At 40.7% G+C, this 21,155-nt stretch overlaps 2 protein-coding genes and 2 long non-coding RNA genes across 17 annotated transcripts in view; 2 read left to right on the top strand and 2 right to left on the bottom strand.

Annotated features, from left to right (window-relative positions):
• The first annotated feature begins 516 nt into the window (after positions 1–516).
• Positions 517–1,648, top strand: LOC135580243 (uncharacterized). The gene is made up of 2 exons (XR_010474683.1): positions 517–1,019; positions 1,539–1,648. It is a non-coding gene; the product is annotated as an uncharacterized LOC135580243 (long non-coding RNA).
• On the bottom strand, positions 1,144–8,375 carry LOC110365912 (uncharacterized). 5 transcript variants are annotated; one of them, XR_002425834.2, is made up of 7 exons: positions 8,237–8,375; positions 7,276–7,388; positions 6,257–6,418; positions 4,722–4,799; positions 2,037–3,389; positions 1,739–1,877; positions 1,144–1,648 (listed from the first exon to the last, which is right to left on the bottom strand). It is a non-coding gene; the product is annotated as an uncharacterized LOC110365912 (long non-coding RNA). The 5 variants fall into 5 exon arrangements; XR_010474679.1 differs by lacking the exon at positions 8,237–8,375 and adding an exon at positions 8,066–8,228; XR_010474680.1 differs by lacking the exon at positions 8,237–8,375 and adding an exon at positions 8,066–8,203 and having other exon boundaries at positions 7,276–7,383.
• GPR160 (G protein-coupled receptor 160) lies at positions 8,325–11,683 on the top strand. The gene is made up of 2 exons (XM_065073889.1): positions 8,325–8,534; positions 10,066–11,683. Exon 2 carries the CDS (start codon positions 10,120–10,122, stop codon positions 11,137–11,139), a length of 1,020 nt encoding a protein of 339 aa, XP_064929961.1. The 5' UTR covers positions 8,325–8,534; positions 10,066–10,119; the 3' UTR covers positions 11,140–11,683.
• A 375-nt stretch (positions 11,684–12,058) lies between these two features.
• Positions 12,059–21,155, bottom strand: part of PHC3 (polyhomeotic homolog 3) — a 31,693-nt gene continuing 22,596 nt past the window's right edge. For 5 of the 10 annotated variants that reach the window (XR_010474677.1, XR_010474678.1, XM_065073877.1 and 2 more), the window contains one exon: positions 12,059–20,691. Coding sequence is in view for 3 of the 10 variants with exons in the window: in XM_065073877.1 (XP_064929949.1) it covers positions 20,537–20,691 (155 nt within the window). In the remaining 7 variants the exon portion in view is untranslated. The remainder of the gene's footprint in view (positions 20,692–21,155) is intronic. The other 5 variants (XR_010474676.1, XR_010474675.1, XR_010474672.1 and 2 more) reach the window with 5 other exon arrangements.

The following is a 21,155-nucleotide window of genomic DNA, read 5'->3' as shown; positions in this document are numbered from 1 at the left end:
GTAACCTGGGATGTGCAGTGCCATGTGAATGGCATCAGTTCTGTCTGTCACAGCTGATCTTATGTCTGGCAAGGAGCTGATGAATTATGTTGTCTTTCACTTATTGGTGCCTCTGCTAAGGTAGCATCTGGTGGTGATATTTATTTACTAAAATCCACGTGGGAACTAGATTTACCTCACATAAAGTACCTGCAAAAACAGTCACAAGGCAGTAATTTGTTATTGCTTGTTTAGGCTGAATCTGAAAAGCAAATAGTCCGGGGTAAAAATTGCATGATTTTGTGAGAGGTTTCTGGAGCCCTCCCATTCCCTGACACATCTCCCTAAACCATCACACAGGATTTGGCTTTAACTCCCCTTCTTTTAATTTTAGGACATTTGTTCTACTCCTCAGTTATTTTCAACCAATCTGCAGGATGTACAAGCAAAACAAGGAATTTTGGGAGATTGTTGGTGCCTGTGTGTCAGTGTAGCCTTGCAGAAGAGTAAATACCTACTGAATAAGGTATGGAGCATGTTCTTGTTTCATGTTTCAGATGTTTTCTTGACCTGCTTTACATTTGTATCTTGCTCTTGAATCCCAGGCCTCAAAACTGAATATTGGCTTTGTTATGCTTAATTTTACTGTTTTATGGTGGTTTTTTTTGCCCACGTGATTATGGCAAATAGTTAACATTCAGCACATTTTAAACTTTTTTTTTTTTTTCATAGAATTACAGAAAGTCAGGGATTGGAAGGGACCTCAAAAGCTCATCCAGTCCAATCCCCCTGCCAGAGCAGGAACACCTAGATGAAGTTACAGAGGAAGGCGTCCAGAGTAGAAGACATTTTAATCCTTATATGTCTTGATACTTGCTTGTGTCATCTAGATAATCCCTCTGGGTCAGCCCAGCTGGGCAGATGAGTTGTACCAAGGCTGTTTCACCTGTCCAGTCTGGCAGCTGGGCACTGGGTGGCAGTGACCATCAGCGATCGCTAACAGGATGAAAACACAGGCTACCTGATAAACATGGTCTGAGGTTTGTGACTCTCACTTTTCAGGACGTTGTTTGTTGGCAATAGCCAGGCGGAGCCCCTGTACATACAATGTTTCCCTCCTGGCCACTGGGTGTCAGAGTTGGGCCACAGAATGAAAGCACAAGCTTGTGTCACCTGTGTTTAATGCATAGTGGAGATTTGTCTACAGCTTCCATTAAAAACAAACAAAAAAACCCCACAAAACCCAAAACCCAGCAACTGTATATATGTACAGATTCAGTAGTGAGAATGGTGTAACTAGGATTTTAAAGCTTTCTTTGGCTTGTATTTCTTTAGCAGAGCTAAATCATAGATAAGATACATGGTTAATCCGGTGGGGGAGATGTGGTGAGAACAAACTATTCCATTATGCTGCTGCAGAATGAGAGATTTTGCCCCAAGGTCACCCCTGTCCCTGGCTTTGGGTGGGTGGTAGCAGTGGATACCTGTTAAACCATAGTTGTACAATGTGGATGTTTATCGTTAAAAAAAAAAAAATCTCTTTTCTTTTTTTCATACAGCTCGCTGTATCCTTTTCCTTATCATCTGGCTCATTACTGGAGGAAGGGATCACTTCTGGTTCCTGCCAAACCTCACAGCAGATGTGGGATTCATTGACTCCTTCAGGGCCCTGTATACACACGAATACAAAGGATGAAAAGCAGACTCCAAGAAAGAGGAAAAGTCAGAATCCCTCTTGAATCTGTTGGCAGGTTCATACCAAGTGAGCTGAGCTTACAAAATAAATCCTTTTCATCTGTGTTGCAGTTGTGCCATGCACTTTTCTTCCCTCCTGCAGTTGCTGAGCTGCTTACTCCTTGCTGTCCCCATGCCACAGTTTAAATACCCCAGCCACAAACCTAAGCAATTTACAGAATAAAATACGCGTAAATACCACCTGAGGAAAAAAAAAAAAAGAGCACTATGAAGGGTTCAGTATCAGGATATTGAGATGCTGCTGTGAGGACAGAAGAACACCACCTAAACATCCCATGAAAGATGTTCTGGCTTTAACTTACATCTTAAGGGAGAGGGAAGTCATTTTAACATCCAAATGACTTCCCTTTTTCACTGCTTCTCAGGTTAGTGCTGGAAAAGAGAAGGGACGTCTCAAGGTGGCTGAAAACATCAGTAGGACGGGCTCAAAAAAACCAGTTGTGAAATAAAGCACAGTGGAGCAGGCACTGATTTTAAGAGCTAGTGGATCCCTGGCTTGACTTTATTCATGCCAGGCCAAACTGCAGATGTCAAAGCCATTCACCAACTGCATGAGTCACACTGCAGCACATTAACTTCAGATAGAAAGGTCCTATACATATAGAGTCTCTACATACTATTCCTTTAAGTTCTAGAAAGCTTGTATGTGCCTTGCTCCCTTACATTTGAGTCAAAATTCTTCATGCAGTTACACTGGGGGATATATTCAGATTAGATTCACAAATTTGTAACATTGCAAAACTGGAACAGAAGGCAGACTCTGGCGGTAACGTTTCTGCTCACAGAAAGAAACGCTGCAGCAGGAGATGCTGAGGGACTGTGCGTCCTCACACCGCACCTTCTGCCCATCTCCTGGCTGCTGCGGGAAGGGAGGGCTGTATCACTTACTGCTTGGCTGGCATTTCATCCAACTTTCTCAAACATCTTTAAAAGCAAACCTAGAAATGTTTGAATCATGCAAGTTTGAACAAAATTCTTTCATTATACTATTTTAACAAGGAAGTCTTTATCAACCATCTTCCAACACCCAAAGCAGCTATGGTTAGGATAAAACTTCTTAGCAGGTTTAATGTAAGATCTACTGTTCAGTTTTTAGCATGGAGATTACTGCTGGGGTTACCTTTTCTTTTAAGTTAGGCAACTCTTGCTAGGAACTAGTCTAGTCTATGAAAAGAGTCTCTGCCAACTTGCCAGCACAGCTATGTGATAGATGTATTGACTTTTAAATACAGAAGAGACAGAGAGATCAATTCTTTAGAGAAAGAGCGGTGATATATACCAATATTAAATAAAGTTGATCCCCAGCTCACTCCAAAGGATTCCTCAGGCTACTTAGGGGTTTTGTTGAATAAGAAGGGTTGACTGATTTGATTCTTAACCTCTCTCATCAATCCCTCTCTATCAAATCAAAGTAATGCTGTAGATCCTTACATACTTTACCACTGTGCTGCAAGGGAATATCAGCTGGTATGTGCAAAACACTTAAAGAACCAGGACACTGATTTCTAACAATAGGTCACAGGTACTTATCTGTTGAGCATGATTTGCTACTGATTCTGATCAAATTCTTTGAAAAGAGTTCGAGGAGAGTGGTATGAAATGGTCCAAGGCTCTGCTGTACACTGACACGGCACTGCAGCTTTCTCACTTGGAGTCTAAGGAGAAGGAGAAAACAATCCGATCAGTATAAATGAACTGAGACTGAGCAGCTGCTGGATGTTTTCAATAGACTTCCTGGTAACGGCTGGTACAATTTCATTAAGGCTTCTCATCTTATTTAATAAAACATTGGATTATTTTATTTGTCATACAGCAACAGGTGCAGGAAAACAAAAGGCACTTTTCCTGATTGTGTCCACAAACAGTCCATTACTGGCTGACACAGCAGGCATTCATTTCACCCTGCGTATTTTCTTTACGTGAAAATAATAATCACTCAGAAAAATAATTATTTTATGATAAAAGACTTTTGAGAGAGGAATTAGTTTAGAGTTAGTAACAGCACTATGCAAACAGTTTCAGTGCAAGTTAAAGAGAGAGCTAACAGCACGCAGTAAACACTGATCATGCTTTAGATACTGATCAAAGTATTCTCTACAGGTGGTAACCACCATTAATCCTCATCATGTAAAACAGAAACCAAACACAAAAAAGGTCACGCTTATGATCCCCGAAAGTACTCTGTAGCCTGGATGCAGCAAAGGATGTAGGTGCTCATGAGACACTGTTGCAGTTTACCTTTACTCGTCAATAAATGAAATGCAGAGAAGAGTCCTATAGAACAGGGACTGAGTGACTCCCACCAGCCCTAACAGTAAATTCTTATTTTCTCTTTCTGGCATATAAGCCTTCAACCAATAATTAAGAAAGGTTGTTGGCTGGTAATCAGAATATGGAGTTTTTAATTCTTCAGATTGAGGGTGCAAATAACATTAGATTTCCCTTCTTTTACCTTCCTTTAAATAAAAGTGCCACTACAGAATTTGTTTAAAATAGAAGTCTACCAGGAGGCACTAATATACTAAAAGGTTGTAGAAAATTACTATCTCAGGTTTTGTTTTTTTGTGAGCAACACGAGAGTCAAATCACACCTTGCACTCCATGTTGGCTTAACATTTTAGATTTTAGTGACCAGTAAGCCATGAATGGGGTTTTATAAATTACCGGTTCATGTAGTTTTCAGAGTCTTGTGGTTCCCATCTTTCTTCTAGTTCCCTGAAAAATTATTTGTTTCAAAGACAAGAAAAAAATAAAAAGACTGCATTGTCATCATGAGCACCGGGAAAGGTCACACCTTGTACAATGAAAGCATTCTGCCATTACACAAATCAAGGAAACGCTCCTGAAAATTCATCAACTATGTCTTGCATTTACTAGATTTTCACTGAATAAGCAGAGTTAGAATTCTATAACAAGATGCCTTCCAATTAAAATTATTATGGAAATTTTTACAGTTTCTTCTCAACAAGAATTTGCCAAGAACAAACCTGTTACTTTTAAGATGAGCACCTTGAATGATTCAAATCAACATCCAAATGCACATTGTCTGTTCTTTTAAAAGATACCTGAAAAATAAATAAAAACCTTTTGAAAATGGGACACTAGTCAAATATTTTCTTCTTTAAAAAAATAAAGTTAGTTAAATATTTTATTAGTTAAATATTATTAAAAATTTAAAATCTCCATGAACACCATACTGTCTTTCTGAGACACCCAGCCTTTCAGGAACAGCAACTCCACCACTGCTTCCTCAGCAGCCATTGCAAAACTCCATTTGCTAACCCTGTGCTGACAAGGCATAAAATCTAATAGGGCATTAAATGTTCTCAGCTTGGCAACACCCCATTAAAGGCACATCTGTGAGAAATAAAAGGATTGAGGAAAGGCTGTATCAGATTGGCATTCATCTCCACCTATAAATACGTTCCAGGGACGACATTCTGCTCTCTCTGCAGTCACCTGCCAGCTCTGCTCATGGCATGTCTGTTCATCACAACCCAGCTCCTTGCTGCTCAGGATACTGATTTTTCATAACATTTTTTCCAGCTGTCCGCACACGACATCAAAATGCATAAATATGCATCTGATCGCCCTGTCTTGCTCATACATGACTTGAGGTGTCCAAGATATCAACATAAGACTTCTTGAAATACAAAAGATGAGGTTTAAATTTATTCCTTCTGCTCAACTGGCTAAAAGGGCAGATGGCAACTAGCTTCTGAGGCACGGCAGTCCCGAACAGCAAGAACTGGGGAAAAGTAAAGATTTGCAGCTAACTACATAGGAAGCATACCTTATACTCCTTTGCATAATGGTAAAAAAGTTGTATTTATCATCTACGCCTACCCCTGTCTGAAGGAAATCTCCTGGCCCTAAATCAGGCAGCACTGCGGATGAAGCAGAAACAGCAAACAGAAGCTGTGCAATTCCTCACTGGTCTTTCTAGGTGACTTCAGAAGCTGCAGTGAACCGTGGAGCTGCAGTGCTGAGCTCCGTCACCCAAGGGAGGAGAGGGTAGAGACCGATCTCTGTTCTGTGAGGACACTAATTTTGTTCAGTCACTCTGTTTCTTTCAGGAACTGATCAAGTTAGATTCTAAATTAGATGGTTGGTTTGGTTTGGTTTTTTCCTTGTTCCTTTCCCCTTTGTCCTAAATTCCTGCCCTTACAGTCAAGTTCAACAACAGAACCCCAAATACAAGCAACTAGCAGCAGGAAACAGTCTTGAAGAAGGAAGGAAGCAAGCGTCTATGCAAATATCTTGTGACTACAGGGGACATGGAACCACAACACGGTCATCTGAGGAACACATAAACAGCTTTTGCAAGAGATTAGATGTATCATTCACGTACCCTGCTCCTGGAGAAGGCGGTCTCCTGTCTTATTTTCACACCCAGCTGCATGCAACTATAAATTAATTTCTTAAACCCTTCTATTACTGCACATGAACATAAATGCAGCCTCTTTAATCAAGCAGGATGGGCTGAAATCATTATTCACAGAGCACAGTATTTGTCAAGTACCTGCAAATTTTCCTGCAAAGCTGCAAACCGGAGCCGCTGCTAAAGAAGAGCCTGACCTGATTTGATACTCGGTGTAAGCAGCTCTGACACAGTGAGAAGGACCTGCCAACGCCAAGCACTTTGTTTGATTTCCAGGGCAACCCATCTTGCACTATCATTTCTCTGAAAAACAGGAAGATGAGATGTAATACTGAAGAGCAGAAAATAATCACCTGAGAGTAATCAGTGAGTAATAAGCAAACTTTCAAATAAGCACCACAGAGGGCCCTGGTAGAGGGAAAGGGAAGCCAAGAAGTAGTCCCAGCATTAACTCAGGCTGTAATGGGCAGCACAGTGCTCCTGCGGGCCGTGGAGCTGACACACTGCGCTGCATACCCTGGAGCTCATACACTTGATAGGATTTTTATCAGCAGAAAAAACATGTCTAAACTGTCCCTGTCCCCTCCTGGTTGCTCATTTCCATCATCCAAGTATCTCCCTAAAGACAGGCATGATCAGAAACAAACAACATCAGAAAGACACCATCCAAGCAATTCATTAGCTGCTACTGGGAAAAGCACTTTAGCTGCTCTACTTTAGATTAGAACTAAGAAGAAGAAAACTGGCTACTGTTGAGGGCATGACCATGCTGACACATGCTGTGTACTGGGTGTTCAGAATGTAAAATACCCATCTCAGGTGTAAACATTTTATTGTGATACTGAAATTTGTGCAACAGTCCTAGTAAGTACTGTTTGGATAAGTAAATATTGCCGATGTGAACGCTGCTTGAGATTACTTTAAGCTGTCACATTTTTTTCAGAATACAATATGGTTCATCTTGGTTTTCCACAAAAAAAACCCAAAGCAAACCAACCAACCAACAACAAACCAACAAAAAACCCAACCCAGCCCAAAACCAACCAACCAAAAAAAGCAACAAAACCAAAACACAAAACCAAACACCCTTTTTTTTCCCCCTGAAGCTATTTAATCCTTGAGATGAACTGTGGAAGGAAAAGAAAAAAAGCTCTACTTACATCTGAATTTAATTCCAGAGAGTGAGTTGCTTTCAGAAGAGCCACCAGCCAGTTGATACTTTTGTACACACAGATCACACACAGATAGATCAAACATGGATTTGCAATCTACCCTGCAAGAAAGACAATAAAGTTTCCCTCCTGGTGGATACCAAACATGCTAAAAATGTAGCTGTTCTATGATCAACAACATAATAGGCCCAACAAAAGACAGGTTAAATCGAGTAACAGTGAACAAATCCAAAAAGCTGCCAAAGGTTTTGCTCCCCTCCTTAGGTCCTAGAAATCAGATGTTCTGCCTAAATTTCTCAGGCAGTCCAATCTGCAGAAAGTCGTCATTTATTCCCACCAGTACCTAACACCTGAGAGAGGCAGGACGGCAGACACCTTTTCCCAGATCACCTAGAGACTCACACTAGCAGCTCCTGCCCACCCAACGAGGATCCCGTGGAGGCACAGAAGTGTCAGGACTGGGCTCTGGAAGGTTTTAGATGTACTTTCAGTATAACCTCCTTCAATTCACCATCTTAAATAATGGGTATTCCCTAACGTCTCTCTTAAACTTTTAATTATTAAGACTGAGCAAAACAGCGTTGAGAGAGCCACTTGCAAAAAGTCTTTTTGCCAAGAAAACAAGTGCTGCGGGTGCCTGAGCCCCGCGCTGTGGGCCGGGCTCTCACCCACACCCGTGAGGGGCCCTCGGTGCCCCGACATCGCTCTGCTGCCCTTTTGTTTTTCCCACACAAGTCACATTTTTAGAACAGAAAATGTTGATCATCGCGTATCTAACCATTCCAGCGGCCCCAGGAGAGCCGCTCCGGTCAGGTAGCCACAGGCGTTCACCTCCCGCCCCCGGAGCCGTCTCACTTCCCTCTGTCAGTGTGTGGGGGGAGGGATTAAACACTACATATTTAACGCTTTTCCTCAGGGCAGTTTCGTCCCCTCAGCACCAGCCTCTCACCGTCCGGCCGGGGCTGCGCTCTGAGGCGCCCCGGAGGCGGCGGGAAACGGGCGGTCGCTCCTCAGCGGGCGCCGAGCGACCGGACCGGCTGCGCTGCGCTGTGCTCGGTGCGGGGCAGGACCGGCCCGGCCGCACCCGGCGAGCCGAGCCCTTCCCGTCCCCACCCCGCTCGGGTCCCCGTGCCATGGGGAGGGGCGGAGATGGCGGCCGCCTGAGGAGGCGGCGGCGGCGCGGGAGGCCGGGGAAGGTCCCGCAGCACACGCCGAGAGGGAGCGCGGAGGGGCGGCGGCCGCAGCAGGTGAGTTTCCGGGCGAGGAGGGGCCGGCCCGGGCGGGAACCCACCGCGGGAGCCGCTCCCAGCACGGGCGTCCCCTTAGAGCTGCCCGCGGCCGCCGGGGCCCTGCAGCGAACAGGAACCCGGCGGGGAGGGCCGGGGGGTGCCCGGGGAGCCCGTCAGGGACCAGCGAGGTGGAGGCGCTGCCAGCCGGGGGCTGCAGGCGGCGGTGCCGGCGAAGCCCGGCCGGCGGGACGGCAGCGCAGCCCCGGGGGTGCCTCAGCCGCCCTGCCCGGCACGAAGGGCCTCACCTGTGCGCAGGTGATTTGACGTTATAATAATACAAAAGGATTTGGGTCATCGCTTACATGTGTCTTGCGTGCAGGTTTCCTCCTTTCTGCATACACAGGTGCAGCATCCGTTACGTGAAGACGGAAGGATATTTTAAGTTGTGCTGTAAAATGTGTTTGCTTTTAGAGGATGAAATGTACTCGTGCAGATGAAGAGTGAAGCAGCAAGCCCGAGCAGGCTTGTAACTGATTTCAGTGGACACATCTCGAGTTTCACTGTCAAGTACTTCTAATAGTTATTCTGTGTTTCAGGAGACATTAGCTCAAATGTTCATTAACTCTGGTGAGCTAGTAATAAAATGTAGGTGCATATTTAAATACAAATTAATTACTGTTAACAAGGGTCCTAAGAGGTGATTCCTTCTTACAGCTGCCTTGGCTTCTCAGCTCTTCTCTGCTGTCGCTGAGAATGCTGACACCATCCTTCTTCTTTAGGAAAGAGATAAGCATGTAGAGCTTTGTCTAGTAACATCTTGCTGGCATACAGAAAGCTGTCCTGTGTGCGTTTTCCTTAGGAATTAACGCACGGAGTTATCAAAAGGAAACTCACACAAGTCCAAGGGGAAAACCAGCTGTTCTGAGGTGTCTATCACTGCAGTACTCACATTGCTGAAGGACAAACAAAAAATGCTCGGTCAACTAATGAAGCCTGTGTGCTTTGGATTGCTTCAGACTTCCAGGATTGTAGTGCCTAAAAAGGACGAGTGGGGTTGATGCTTTTTCTGCTTTCAGGATATTTCTGCGGGCTCAATTCCATATGGATCTTATGAGCATGAAGAACTGTTAAGCCATACTCTGGTTTCTTGCATGATTTCCATCCTATGTGGTTATCTAATTTCTTCAAAATATGTAAGGGCTCTGAAACATCCATCCCTCTGCCCAGACAGACAGGAAGACCTGCGTGATTTGTAAAGGAAAGGAACACAGTCAAACTTATTTCCTAAACTTTTCCTGAGGAAAGTAGCTAGAAAAGTAACTTTAGGTCTATGTTGACCTTTTAACACTCAGGAGAATGTAATGTGAAGAAGATAAAATTTAGGTGCTTCTTGACAATTTAATGATGTGTTAGTGAAGCTATTTACCCTTAATAAAGGAACCTGGAAAATTCAGGCATAAATTTGGTAGTTGCTTTGACGGATAATTAACTGATTGGTAGAAGTACCCCAGAAATAAATATTTACAAGGCTTTTTTTTTGTCTTTTCAGATATGAAGTACTGTGCCCTGTGATATATACTCTGCTAGTTCTTCCCCTTGGAGGATGGCTGCCATACTCTGTGAAAACTGTTCTGGTCAGTACCGCTACACCCAGGTCAACCAACCTCTTGAAATCAACTGCGTGTTGCTCCTGATTATGTTTGGAAAAGTGTTCCTTGATTTCTTCACGTTGCAAGTTAAGCAAAAAAATGTGAAAGTTAGTTTTATGGGATACTTTTGTGTTTCACTGGCGCTTCTTGATTTCACATTGTTGATGAGTATTTCTTTTATTTTCCACTTTGAGGACTTTGCACTCTGGGGTGTGCGATTTACAAAGTACCACATTTGCCTGTTCACTCAGATAATTTCTCTGACCTACGGCATTTTACATTATCCAGTGTATCTTCTGGCTGGTCTGGATTATTACATGACTATAGCCCAAACCTCCCAGTTTCCTAAAAGAGGTCAAAGATTACTTTATGTATTTGCTGTGGTTGTTATATGGATATCAGGACTTTTTTTCATTCTGAAAGTTCCCGCTGTCTATGAAGAACTAGAAATTCAGAACCGTTTTTCTCCGTATCAGTGTCCTCTGTATGCCAGCGTGCAGAGCTACTCCGTCTCGTGTGCCATGGTGCTTCTCATAGGCATGGCTCTCCTGGCTTGTTGGAAGGATGTTCTGACCATGCTGCTGTCTGTCAGGGTGGCTTCCTTTGCCAGTCAGCCTGTTCTGATGTTCTCCTATGTGTCCAACAACAACGGCACTTGCTTCAAGTGGCAGCTCCTGACCAGACTCCTCATTTGTTTTCTTGGCACTTGGGCACCTTTTGTTCTTCTTCAATTTATTGTTTTGTTTCTTGGTGCTCGGATTCCAGCCTACATGGAGATGAATGTCCCCTGGCTGTATTTCATCAACAGCTTTCTCATTGCAGTAGCGTACTGGTCTCGATGTCACGATGTTGAATTGACAGACGAGATGTGGTCTACAGATCCATTTGTCAGCTGGAAATTCTGCTTTATGCCATTTAACAATGAAAACACAGAGCCAGCTGATAAACCAGGCGCAGTAATTGTAATCTGTTAATGAGCTGCTGACTGAAACGACTGCACATCAGCGCCCTACAAGAGAAGCGCGTACTCTGACGTTCTGTGACTGTGTTCTTACAGATAATACAAGGAAGCTCGTGGAAAAAAGCCCAACGTCCACCACTATTGTAATGCGTATTGCACCAGAGTGTGGGACACTGCACACTGCCGTGCTGGGTGCCAGCGGGAAATATGCACCTGCCAGTTCAGAACTGAACTACAAAGTACGGGTTTAAGAAAAGACCACCACTTCCAAAAAACAAGTTTTCAGTTAAACCTTATGTTCATTACTAGAATTTTACACTCACTTTAAATGGAATTATCTCAGGTTTTATAGTATTAAAGGCAATGAAGTTTTCTTTAAAGCTGGAGCCCTTTTATCCGTTATGTACCCGTTAGCCTACTGTCAAAGGTTCAAACAACTCCTGTCATCTTTTTACATGATATTTTCTTGTTAAAGTGTAACCTTTTGTCAGTTAGATTTAAGTTAATGGTTGTTGTCTGTTTAATCAGAAATAAATTTAGTTAATATAAAGATACAACTCCTACGGAAATGTACTTTGTTTACGTAGTACAAAAATAAGGCAGGATGTGTAACTTCCACAACTATAGAAAAGCTGTTGATATTTCATCCTTTGCTACTGCTTCCCTAATGCATATATGTACACACTAAAAATTAAATCATTACAGTCCAAGCAATAAGGTTAGTTGCTATGCACATGCCCCAGGTTAAAGAATGGGTTAAATTAAAATGTATTTTGGAGCCAAAATTACTTTAAAATTAAAATAGTTAAATTTGAAGTGAGACTACTTCAGTAGGGGAAGAATTAGGCTTCTAGCAAAACCACTTAATTTTCAAATTTTTACAGTTTTATGAAGGTCTTGTAGAAGAGAAATAAATGATAAACAACTAAACAGACAAATGGAAGTAGCATTTATTTCTGAAGCACTGACCTCACAATACAATGTTGTATTGAAATAGAAACTATGTAAGTAAATGATGCTGTAGGTTGGTTAATCATTCACTCAGACCCACAGGGAACAATGGTATCGCACAAGAATACTCCTTAAGAAAAATCTGCAGATAACAAAAGGTGCAATAACAAGCAAATTTAAGCAGCATAGTATAAGGTGCTTTGTTTCAGCAGTTGTACGATGAATTTATCCATTAACAGACAGATTAAAGAAATTTCACTTCTACAGATCATAACAAACGAGAGAATCTAAAATTCATTCACATGCTAGTTGGTAATAGGAAAGTGCTTTTTTAAAAAAATGATTCACAAAGTCAAGATCATATTTTTACACAGTTCACTGTGTGCTCTTCAACTGTAAAATTTAATTTCGGGGTTATAATTTACATTATATATCAATTATAGACATAGACGTAATTGCAGAATTTAACACTACATGGGCTAAAATAGCTTATAAAAGAATATTCCATTATATCGCTCCATAGAATACACAATCATACCTCAGCCATATATTCTTACATTTTGGCAATATATCAAAGTCCAATTATCACTCTGATTTATAACTTCACCCCACATAGTGCTTTTTTCAGCCACAGTCTATGGTAAATTCATTTGAGGTTTCAGTGATGTAATCAAAAAGACAGGAGCATTTTTAAACAGTAGAAAATGGTTTGGGGAAAAGATTTTTAAAAGGCTGTCAAAAGGGAAGTAAATAATAACTGAATTTTAAAACTAGTGCAATAAGAGGAGGCAAAGCTTAGCAACAGAGTTTGAAGTGTTTGGCACCACAAATTACTTCATCCTTTATGCTGGAAAATTTATTTGAGGAAATTCTATTTCCATGTTAAAAGTAGGAAAGCACATACAAAACTTGAAAAAACAACCTTAAGCAATTGCTCCCTCCTCTCTCAAATTGTAATTGCTGTTATTTAGCACTTGAGATGCTATAGGATAAACTATGTCTAAACACATTCTTTGACACAGCATTTCTTCGGGTTTTATATAAACTGGAGCCCCACTGAAATGGGGTTGACAAAATATTTACAAAACCTAATTCCATTTAAAAACCAGCAAATATCTCAAATATAGCAATGCACCAGGCATTTCAGAAGATCATGAAATAACTAATTCCTACAGACTCGGCAGGCAAGGGAAAATTCCTCTTTTAAAATCCATTTAACACCAGATGAAGGCAAAGTTATTTTCAATTGCATTTCAGATGCTTCTGTTCTGATTTATTAACATACACAGAACTGGAACGGCAAGAAGTTGGGTAAGGCTGCTGCTGTCTTTTATTTATCAGTGTGGTTCAGCTCAACCCATAATTAAAGTTTACACAACCCCATCTATCCTGACGTGACAGAATTCCCATAGCTGCTGCAGTGTTTCTAAAGCCATTCAAAGTTTTTAAACTTCTAATTTTTTTACAGGGATGCCACAACACACAGACAAAGCAAATATTAAGGTACTGATGTTATATCACTGTATTACTATCAAATTAATTTTTCCATATTCTTTGGGGAAAAGTGTCAAACTTCATCAACCTTTAGGCTGTTGCTACACCCACCGAGTAGGTAACAGTGGCACTGCAGGTCTTCATGTAGCATCCACTGTGGTGTCTAAGCCTGCTGCTAAGTAACTATTTTAAGATATAATACATGAATAGTAGCTCTTTTTGTAAGCCTGCTTTTATCCCTGACTTTTTATGGAGGGAGCTACCAGTTGTGAAGTGATCTTTATCCTATCACCCTCCTCACAGATGATCTCTTTTCCTCTCTTTGTGCCACTTCTTTTCTCTGGTGCTTCTGGGAAGCCCTACCACTGAGCCTCAAGTCCAGCTGTGTAACTGTAATCTGTTACTCTGCAGAACAGGATTACAGCTTCACTGCTGGACAGAAAGAGGAGGGAAGCTATGCTAGGAAGGTGCTAATATCTGAAATAATAAGAACTACAGACAACTGCTGCTGTGTCTACTCTGGACATCACTTCGTGCTGTGCCGGCAACTAATGGCTTTATACCATTCAAATAATTCACAGTCTATCTTACAGGATTATTTTATATTAATGGTAACAGCAGCTAAAGTGTTAACCCTTTATGAGGAACCTCTGTACTCTCCTCAAATAAAGAATCCCTTAAAAATCAACATTAATTTTAAAGAGATATTCTATGTGTTTTCAACTCTAAACAGAAGTATTTGGCACTTGTTAATAAACCTCTTCATTTTTTACACAAATTTTTCCTCATCTGTACTGGTTTGCTAACACAGTAACACAAAAACTGCTTAAAAAGGGAGTTGCGTGCACAGAATATCTTCTTGTTCTTTCAAATGTCGACTTTACAAAAAGCTGCCACAGGATGGCAACGTCCCGGCTGCCAATACACTGCCCAGGTAGTGGAGGAGAACATAAGTCTTCAAAAAACAGATATGCCTCATGAATCAATGATGTTTGTGCTTCTCGCCTAATCCCATCATCAGCAAGGATACCCTGATTTAGTACCCATGAACAATACTATAAACCTTTCAACAGCTCTACATAACAATACAGTGCTTTTTATGCACAATTAAAATGCTCAAGTGTTACGTATTGCACTTAAACGATATTTATGATCACTATTCTATGAATGTACAATTGTGCACAAATTATAATTCTTCCTAGATAGAAAAAAATATCTTCAGATCCTTACTGTACACAGTCATTTTGGACAATCCAGCAGGAAGTTAATACATGCTGTAAGTTTAAAATTTGTTAACTTGAAAACTGTTCATAACACTGACTCCTAGAACTGTGCTTCGGAAAAATTACATCAACAGCGACAAAAGCTTCCTACATACCTTCCTACATACCTTCAGTTACAAGCATATTCACATCTCTGAATTTTGGTTTTTTCCTTCCACTTAGCTGTAAGAGATCACCAAAAATACACACACCCCTCAAGTGAATGAGCAACTGCATGTAAGCTTTAATGGAGGGGTTACAAACCTACACAGCAGTTTAGGATGGAGGCTGGAACACATGTGGAATTGCAACCATGAGACCCAGGGGACAAGTAGGACACAAAATGCTCCAGCCACCACAGCTGACATCCAGCAAGGCAAAAACATATATACATCTATATGGAGAAGAAAATGGCATGTGATAGAGCCCCTCTGAAGTGGTGAAGATGGTAAAAGCAAACCAGCCAGATTCATGTGCTACCTGTTTTTGTACTCAATCTATGTCCAGGGCTCTGATCGCAGGGCACAGGCTGCCCACCAGCTCTTAGCCTACACTAAAGACAGCTTTTCAAAAAAGAAAGTAGATATAGCATCTACACAGCAGGCACTTCTCTGTATCACAATTACCATCTCTTTTCCTAAATGTCACTATATGCAAAGCGATCCAGTGGATGTAACTACATAGAACTGACAGGTTCTAAATAAATTCTCATGACTAAAGGCAAATTCTTTTAAAATTAACTTAATTTAGGCTTAGCTTAAATGCATTAAGCATTAAATGAGTTTACATTTCTTTGTCCTCACAATATTTCCTGTCTGAAACTATAGTTCACTGTATAAGAGTGACTTAAAAATTAATTCACTATGAGCAACTATTAACACCTTACATTGAAATTATGCATTTATAGCTCTGTTCATACCTGTTCTACTCAGCATTCAACAGAAAGAGTATATTTAAAACAAAATATATTGAAATGTCAGTTTCCATCTCTAATGAACTAATTTTGGTGAATGTTTAAAAAAAATTATCCTATATTGATTCTTTTGCAGAGTCATTATCTGCAGCCTAGAACAACTGATGAGTAGAGGTCTGACTAGTGAGTGACAACAATATATCTAAATATATGCTAACAGGAAATCTCTATGCAGTACTGGTAATAACCCTGCAAGCTTCTATACATGCCCTTAATTTTAATATGAATAGTCTCGATACAAATCATAACTGCTCATATTATAAGTTCTGTGGATGTCTTAATTATTTGCAAAAGCGGGACTCGCAGTACAGCTGTCACTGATTTCTCTGATCACTTAGAGCTATCCATTTGTCAATGTGTAAGGAATTTCTTAAGCTACTGAGCTGTATATTTCTGTGTAGATATTGTGACACTAAAATCAGAGCAGTCATCTGAAATCAGCTTAGTTTTAACCACTACGCCAGGCAGCGACACATTACACCCAGCCAAGCCTCACTACATAAACTTGTGTTCAAGCTACAGTTCAGAAATGGTTTTATACCTGAACACTTCCTTACAGCTAAGATAGAGATAAAGAAGCGATTCAAAAGCTATCGTAAACCTGCTCAAATACTTATTTTTAATCCCATTTCTTTCCTCTTGCTGCCACATCTGCAGTTATGATGGACTCCATCTATTCTGTCCAAAAGACTGGATTCCTACTTGTGTTTAGTCCAAGAAGAAGTCAGGGGAAAAAACTGCTTTCACAAGATAGAATGAAGAAATGGATGCTTGCAGGACACACACATTCTGTTTGTGATATCTTACTGACACGAATCTAGCAAAGCTTTTAGCCTCCATCAAGAACTTCATTTTTGGAAAAAAATATGATGGATTAATGGGCAAAGAATGGATTTACAATGCAGTCTGTTAAAAAACCCTTCAAACATTCTCTGGTGATCCAAGCCAACTGACAGTTTAACTTGACAAGATGGTTATTTGTCATTCTCTATATAAGCAAGGTGATAAAGTCGTATGAACGTGGCAAATGTGAGGCAATTCATTTGCAATGCTTATTTTTGAACAAGGAGCAGCCGAGAGCTCCATAAGTGGAGCTGGCTGAGCTTTCTTGCTGGAGTTCTCTGGTCTGACTGCAAATCAGCGTTCCTGAGTGATATAAGCCAGATAAAGCAGCCTGCATACCCATTTTGACCATTCAGTTGCATTTCTTTAAAACCCCAAATAAACTCTGAAGCTGAGGCAAGTGTAATAGTTACAATTCTACTGGAAGAAATCTTGGCAGTCACATTCAGACCAGTGCTCTGCAAGAGGGTTTTGCCCTGAGCTAATGCTGCTGTTTGCATTAAGGTGTAGGGTAGGATGGCCATCAGAGGACAAAAAAGAAGGGAAAGAGCCATCCAACCTGGCTCCCTTTTGAGCTAAGATCCCACAGCATCCTACATTCCTTTCTATAAGAACTGAAATATTGCAGGGCTTACCATGAGATATAGCCCACAACAGCAGCAGTCTGAATACAGAATACAAAACCCCAGGAAATAAAGATAATGAAAAAAGATTTCTTCTAGACACACCCAGCAGGAGCAAGTGTTAAAAAACAGACAATTAAAACCTGCAATACTTCCTCTTTTATAAGAGAATCTAGCTTAATTTGTGGGGAAATCCATGGAAAATGGTACTAAAAGCCTGGCAAAACCTCACTTGAACAGAAACAAGCCACTGGTATGCAAAATGGTTCTAGAGGAAATGTTACTCTTCAGTATTATATTGCTTTTTTGAGGAAATTAAAAAACTTCTGAAGTAGACTTTAGTTGCACTTGGAAGTTTTCCAGCCTACTTTCATGTACAGTTGTGATTTTTTTTTAAACAGATTTAACTGACACAGCTATACTGGCAAACACTCCAATACATGTGCATTTGTATCAGTACAGGTTAGTATAGCTGTGCCTGCTTTTAAATTCCTGCTTAATGCCAAAATCAGTGAAGGAGAAAAAACTTTCAATATGCATAAGGCCCACATTCTTAGTTGCTGCGTTCATGAATATTTAAAGCATAACTCACTATCTGTGAGTCTCCCAAAACCACAGAGAAAACGTAGCGTACCAGAAGAACGAGAACAGACGTGCGTTTATCAGGTCTACTCTGAGCTCCCGGCATCTGTCAGTGATTATGTCTGAGTCATATATAAACACTAGTTGTAGAAGTTCTCTAATAGAACAAAATTAAAACAACCATGAAGTTGTCATGCACGTAACAACACTGTGATTAACTGTAGATCTACATAAGACTTGTAACGTAGGTCCACATTTTAAAATATGCCTTAAGCCATTATCAAATCACATTTACGTATACCTACTTTTTACATTGCCAAAGAACAATACAATCAGAAGACAGAATAAAAATTAGCCAGGGAAATTTTTGTATAAAAAATAATAAATCTTTAAGACAAAAGCCAAAGTATAAATATCTAAGATATCTTTAGTCTTCAGTTAGCTCATCAAAACAGAATGCATCCTTTAGAACTTATGTTATAGATATGTTACACAGTGTATCTTACAGAAATGCTACAAATGGGAACCTACTGTCTCCATCATCTGAATAACTTTCAAATGAGCATTGCCAAATGTTGAACCTTCAACTATGAAGTTTATTTGACAACAATAACTGAAGACAGAAAAAAAACAAATTAGAAAGTGCTTAGCAATTTCCCTCCAAAATAAACCCAGACATCAATTAATCCTTTAAAGCCTTTGGTGCCATTTGGATAAGAGCTCTCACCACATACTAGCACGTAACAGCAATGGGTTGTCATAACTTGGAGCTTCAGTGGTTAATAAAAATATTAATAACATCTCCTATTAGTAAGCTCAAACAGTTGTAATTAAAAACCATAATTCTAATGATGTTCTCTGGAAGATAATGGTAGAAAGTCTGTTAATAGAAACAAAGCAATAGACTAATTAAAGGAAAATAAAGCACAGATTTTTCTGTAATCCCAATTTACTCTTTAAATAATCAGTTAAATAATACACATATTAATCTACCTGTCATAAACCTTCCTTTCAGCCAGTGTGTGCGCATTGACTCCTTTTGATCTAGGTCAGCAGTTCTCAAACTTTATGTCAGTTCCTCTTCTTTCCAGGAGTACTTTAGGGGGCCCCTGAACATTTCCCTACACAATCATATATTATGCATTAATTTGCATAAAAGACAAAATACATTATTTGCAGACACATACACATCTTTAATTCAAATATACATCACTCTATCAGCCCACATACCCTTCCTTCCCTATACAAGAGCTTAGGGATCTAGGTGTGTACTTCAGGGGAGTAGAGCTGCAAAAGGGAGGGAACAGAAGGTACAAAATACATCCACAAACATCTGTACACAGGCGATGGGGATGTAAAGGCCTCAGAGCCCAAGCAGCTTCTGAGAGTGTCAGTAACCAGGGAAACACACATTTGTTCTGCACAGAGTGCGAGAGAAGGAAGACGGAAGGAGACACTGCCTGGGTCCGTGGCATCCAAGTCAGAATCTCCTGCCAGAGGGACAAAGCAGGACCCCTGGGGATCTGTCCCAGAGTTGCCTGGTGGTGGCACTTTTCCTGCAGCAGCTCCTACAGCCCGCTCTGACAGCAGCTCATTGAGCAACTCACCATGTGCCTTCCTCAGACTACAGCAAGCCCAGCTCACATCAGTCAGCGGACAACTAAAAGGTGCTTGGAAGCTTCCAGTGAGGCAATGGGAATGCACTACAGGGAAAAACCAGTTAGAAGAGGTATCAGGAAAAAAAGCATCTGAGCTACGCTGTCCCTTCTCTCCCTCAGTCTTTAAAGTACACTTGTCTCAACCTGGCTGCAGTTTTCAGTCCCTTACGCCTTGGCATTTAGGAACCTGAACCCTGAGTGTTCTCACACCTTCTCAGGATCCGCTCTGAACCCCTATTTGAGAACTGCTGGTCTAGTTTAACTAGCAGCGTGCGAAACTACATACCTAACAACTTAATGCCCTCTTAGTGCATAGCAGCATACAAAGAGTAAAGTAACATGTGCTTCTGTTACCTCTGGCAAGAGTGTCATGCCATTGCATTTCAGTAGCCTGACGATGAGGATTTTGCTGAGACATCTATGTGGTTTATGGTATTTCCAGACTTCAAGAAAATACTACAGTGGAAGAGATGAGGGTAAGCTTACACAAGGGAAACAGGCTGCCAACCTACTCCTTACAAACAATTTACTCAAGACTAAAAGAAACTCAGAGAGCACAACTAAATGCATAGCATTTGACTGTTATTAGTGCTTCCACAGGCTCTGTGGAAACTTCTGTTATTTCAGTCCAAAAACTGCTGTATGTGGGGAAAAAACTTTCAGAATACAGCAACACAATTTAAATGGTGTTTAGACTTGGGTGGGTGGTGGGGTATTAACCTTAAATTTACATTATAAATTTGGGGAATATTTAACCTATCACAGCATATTTCACTTCATGTTTTTCCATGAACTCCCACTTCAACTCAAAGTACTTACGCTTTACCATGAACCCAATAATTGTTGGAAACTACAGAGGACTACCTGGTATAATTCAAAGGAACATTTTAAAGTCTTTATGTGGGGAAACCCCCGTATTTTTAACAAAACATCACAGTAATACTCATGCCACAGTGAAGACGTTGGCATATTACTGGCAGTTCTGTCACTGAGAAACTGTTGTTTAAACCTTCGTGTTTACACCCTAGGATTCTTTCAATGAATTGATCCGTGCACAGATTTTCAATGCAGGTCCAAGCTTAATATTCATTGCACTCATAAGGTGATCCTCCTTCAACAAGAGGAGAGCTTGTCCATCAATTTCTTGTGCTCTGAATTCATCCGCAATATCCTGACAACCTACAAGGCAACAAAGAATTACTGGGTGAGAAACATGCATTCCTAGGTGCAATGACTCTGTCCACGCTAGAGCTTTTCAGCTACACATTTCCAGTGCTTGCGCCTTTAGGTATATGCAAGAGTTCAATATCACGACAGTAACTTCCAAGATAATCTGAAAGTAATTCTTCCTACAGCCACTAATTACACTGTAACTATTAGAGAATTACTCATTGGAAATTCCTGGAAAAGACAGCTTTCTCATTTCATTAAGACAAACAACCATCATAATCTCACAATTGCAAGAGACTGGCAAAATACCACTGAAATAGGAATCAAGTAAGAGCATTAATTTGAGTGGCTTCTTTCCATCAATAAAAACATATGCATATTGTACTGCTATGTACAACTCAGTGAGAAAATTAACTTAGCTACAATTTCCAAAAGGTGTTAATTCCATTCGTATGTTACCGCCACTTGGTTAA

The sequence above is a fragment of the Columba livia genome, chromosome 9 (genome assembly GCF_036013475.1).
Source record: "Columba livia isolate bColLiv1 breed racing homer chromosome 9, bColLiv1.pat.W.v2, whole genome shotgun sequence".
NCBI classification, from domain to species: Eukaryota; Metazoa; Chordata; class Aves; order Columbiformes; family Columbidae; genus Columba; species Columba livia.
Note: the sequence above shows the minus strand (reverse complement) of the source record. Positions and strands in the feature narration are given on the sequence as shown.